The sequence below is a fragment of the Nicotiana tabacum genome, chromosome 14 (genome assembly GCF_000715075.1).
Source record: "Nicotiana tabacum cultivar K326 chromosome 14, ASM71507v2, whole genome shotgun sequence".
Taxonomy (NCBI): Eukaryota; Viridiplantae; Streptophyta; class Magnoliopsida; order Solanales; family Solanaceae; genus Nicotiana; species Nicotiana tabacum.
This window is the reverse complement of record NC_134093.1, coordinates 94,423,085-94,427,365: the sequence shown is the minus strand read 5'-3', so window position 1 is coordinate 94,427,365 and position 4,281 is coordinate 94,423,085. Positions and strand designations below refer to the sequence as shown.

General features: G+C 36.2%; 1 protein-coding gene across 2 annotated transcripts; it reads left to right on the top strand.

Annotated features, from left to right (window-relative positions):
* Positions 1-530: 530 nt before the first annotated feature.
* Positions 531-4,071, top strand: LOC107781861 (eukaryotic translation initiation factor 5-like). Of its 2 annotated transcripts, none has more exons than XM_016602659.2 (2): positions 531-675; positions 2,229-4,071. In XM_016602659.2, exon 2 carries the CDS (start codon positions 2,540-2,542, stop codon positions 3,875-3,877), a length of 1,338 nt encoding a protein of 445 aa, XP_016458145.1. In that variant the 5' UTR covers positions 531-675; positions 2,229-2,539; the 3' UTR covers positions 3,878-4,071. The 2 variants fall into 2 exon arrangements, with proteins under 2 accessions (XP_016458145.1, XP_016458146.1); XM_016602660.2 differs by having other exon boundaries at positions 537-675; positions 2,235-4,071.
* The last annotated feature ends 210 nt before the right edge of the window (positions 4,072-4,281 follow it).

Sequence of the window (4,281 nt, the reverse complement as noted above, 5' to 3'; positions counted from 1 at the left end):
CGAAAAATAATACATAATGGGGACGGGGGAAGTAATGTTTGTCTGGTCATATAAGAGAATATAATTTCTGAATAACTAGCACAACATTTATCATAGTTCTAATAATAACTAAATAAAAGGTTTGGTTGTCAGCATTAATCTTTATATAGCTAATAATAATACCATATTTTATCTATGATAAAATGAATAAGAATACATTTATTTTATTATTAATAATACTAGAAGAATAAAGAAAATCTATCTAACGATAAAAATATCCTTTGAATATATAATCTATACATAACAATCATATTATTATCTCTCATCTCATAACAATTTTGGTATAATTATTCATTTGCATAACAATCTTACATAACTTGTTTGGCAACCAAATCATCCTCTACTTCTGTAACCAACCAGTCTGTCTTGGTAAAAAAATATATCGGTGTAATTAACGGCCAAGATTAATTAGGTTAGTCGAAATCCGAAAATAAATTTTTTAAGGCGTAGAGAGGCAGAGAAGTATCTGGTAATACCCTTCCCAACCCTATATAAACATATCTTTTAGAGCCGCCTCTCCTCCTCATCACTTCTCCCTTTCCTCTATATTAATATTAAACCCTATTTTACGTGTTCCAATTTCTCTCCTCTTTTCATTCTATTGTAGATTTGTTCCTCCTCGTTCCAATCTATAAGGTATTTGATTACTTTTTCTTCTTATTTTTGTATATCGTTTACCTATTTTCATCATGAAAGCTGCATTCTAGCTCTTTTTTTAAATCTTATTCTTAGCTTTTTCATTGATTTGAGTAACGTTATTCTGGAGTTGTTGAATCGATGTTTGTTGCGTATTTATTTATGTTATATATAAGTTCATCTTCGTTCTGATCTATTTTATTTTACTCGTCTCCTTTCCGATCTATTTTATTTTAGTTGATTTATTGAGAATTTAGTAACTGATATTACAGGATCTCTAGCTTTAGAGGAGCCCTGATTTGGCTTAAAAGATAATTTTTTTGTGAATCGGAGTGAAATAAGGTGAAATAGTGTGGAATGGATATAGATGGTAGTTCATATGTCAGATTGCAATTAGTTTGGTGTTGATGATTGGTTTTTGTACTCGCGCCATCCCATTTGTGTGAGTTTGATTGGTTGAGCATGTAATTTAAGAATGAAAGAACGAAAAACTTTTGAAACTTGTGGTCTAAAATAAGTCATATATACTATATTAATCTTCTCAGAAAGGGTAAAATCTAAGTTTAAAGTTAAATTGTTTCTAAATATAGAAAGACGGCATTCTATTTGGATAGACAAAAAGGACGGAGAGAGTATGTTTTAAGCTGTAGTCAGAGTAGATTGAAAAAGAATTAGCTTATTTGATAGTTTTTATTTGCTAAGGGTTTTTGGAGGGTCTGTGGAGTGGAGAGGCAGAGGAGTTGAGACTGTTTTTGATAGTTGTTGCCTATTTTTGTGCTGTTTTTTTTCCTAAAGCTGAGGATGTCTTACCTAAGCACTGGATGGCTTTATGGCATGCGGTGGCGGAGTTAAGTGGAGGAAGTTGTTGAAAAATTATACTGTAAATAGAGAAATACAATTTTATTGTGATTATAACTTAAAACTTTAACTGTTGAATCTCCATTACATACGGAAAAAGTCAAGTGAAGTAGCAAAGGGGTTTCAGAAATTGTTTTAAATTACGAGTTCAATTGCTGTTAGTCACTAGTCCAAAACCCTCTAGAGATATTCTATTGTTTTTTAAAGTATAAATTCCAGCTATTGATGATTCAGTTTAAAGAAGTATAAAGAATTCGGGCATTGGTCCTTATCAAAAAAAAAGAATTCGGGCATTGGTGACAAATAATTTTTGAAAGCTTGCATCTTGGGTTTCTCTTCCAAGTGTTTCTGGAGTATGCAACTTAGAAGCTTATATAGACTGATAAATGACCCAAGGAAATGTTGATGGTCTTTGGCGGATTAATTTATCATGGTGTACCTTTGTTGATCTGTTTGTTCATCTTTATGGGTTTTGCCATTTGTTGCAAATTTTTATAGAATTTTTAATTGTTCAAGCTGCTATGACATAAAGGAACTCAACTTTGAATCTTAAGGGTGGAACAGTCTGCTAACGATTAATCTGCTGTCTGTCACTATTTTTGTTTTTTACCTCTCATTTATTAATATAATGCAGTGTAGTAGTCTTTTTTTAGTTTCTCTGCCCGTATTTGACCCGTGGTTCTTCTTTTTGAAAGTTGCAGGTTGTGTGACTTTTGTGGAGTTTCAAAGTTGTAGTGATCTAAGTGAAACTTCTTTTATGTCCGAGCAAGCCATCTTCTATTTGGGATCCATTGGATTGCTTGGAGAGTATTGTCCTACGTCAAGAAAAAAGAACCGTCATTTCTCAGGTTGGGTTGACTGTATGCATCTCGGATCACTACAGGAAGAACACATTGACTTCTGTGGTTGCTGCAAGGCACAACCTTCTCCCGACACACTGTACAATTGTTCTGCTGAATATTTCTCTGAAGATTGCTAACACTTATCTGGGAATATCTCATCAAAGATGGCTTTGCAGAATATTGGTGCCAGCAACAATGATGATGCCTTCTACAGGTATAAGATGCCCAGGATGATTACCAAGATAGAGGGGCGCGGGAATGGAATCAAGACAAATGTGGTGAACATGGTTGATATTGCCAAAGCTTTAGCAAGGCCCCCATCCTATACTACAAAATATTTTGGAAATGAGCTTGGGGCTCAGTCAAAATTTGATGAAAGAACTGGAACTGCACTTGTCAATGGAGCTCATGAAACTCCTAAACTTGCTGGTCTTCTTGAGAACTTTATTAAGAAATATGTGCAGTGCTATGGTTGTGGAAACCCTGAAACAGAGGTCATAATAACTAAGACTCAGATGATCCAACTGAAATGCGCTGCATGTGGTTTCATTTCTAATGTGGACATGAGGGACAAGCTCACAACTTTTATACTGAAGAACCCGCCTGAACCTAAGAAGGGCTCCAAGGACAAGAAGGCAATGAGAAGAGCTGAGAAGGAGCGAATGAAGGAAGGCGAGGCTGCTGATGAAGAGCAGAAGAAGCTGAAGACAAAGAAAAAAGTTTCCTCCAAAGATGCTAGTGCAAAACCTAGCTCTAAAAAGAAACATGGTGGCTCTGATGAGGATCGTGCTTCACCACCTAGAAACCATGTTAATGTGAAAGAAGAGGAGGACGAAGAAGATGATGATGATGACGTCCAATGGCAGACTGATACATCACTAGAAGCTGCTCAGCAGCGTATACAAGAACAGCTAAATGCTGCAACTGCTGAGATGGTTATGCTTTCAACAATTGAGTCAGAGAAGAAGTCCAAGGCAGCTACTCAAGCCCAGAGTCCTAAAGCAGCTGCTGCTGTACCATCTAAGAATCCTACGACCGAGAATGGAGAGTCAAACCATGAGAGGCTCGTTGAGGAGGTGAAAACAAATATAAGAAAGGGAGTTACTGCCGGCCAATTGCAATGCTGTTTGGGTTCACTCTCTGGGTCTCCTCAGGAAGTTATCATTGCTTTGTACGAGGCACTGTTGGATGGGGTTGAGAAAGGATTTGCCAAGGAGGTTCTTAAGAAGAAAAGTTACCTTGCTGCTGTTTCTCAAGACGAGGAGTCACAGCTACGATTGCTTCGAGCTATAGAAGAATTTTGTGGGAAATACCCAGTTGCTCTGAAGGAAGTGGCTCTGGTTTTGAAAGCTTTATATGATGCTGATGTGTTGGAGGAGGAATATATAGTACAGTGGTACGGCAAGGGTGCTGCTGGGAACAAGGACTCCAAAATTTGGAAGAATGTCAAACCCTTTGTCGAATGGTTACAGAGTGCTGAGTCCGAGTCCGAGGAGGAATGAGATCCCAAGTGTCTCCACCTTTCCATTTTGCTGGTTTGTGCCTGAGATTTTGCCATTTTGGAAATTCACATGTTAATGTTATTTTATCGAGTTTGTGTTATTTGCTTATGTTTGTTATTTTGTGATATTTGTGTTATTTGGGAAGTTCCTTTTGTGACTGTTTACATGAATAAAACTTCCTTTATTTAGTATTATTTCCTTATTATTCCCTATCATTTCATGCCATTAGAAACGAAAGTATATCCTGTTAATGGTTATTTATGTTAGGTTTTCTGAAATCATATAGCAACTTCACATTCATATTTTTTAGTAATTGTACTTAGCCAGGTATGTTGTGATTGAATAGGCAAACCAGAACCTGTAAGGTTCCTTTCGTTATTCGATTATTTTTCCTTCAAAATAAT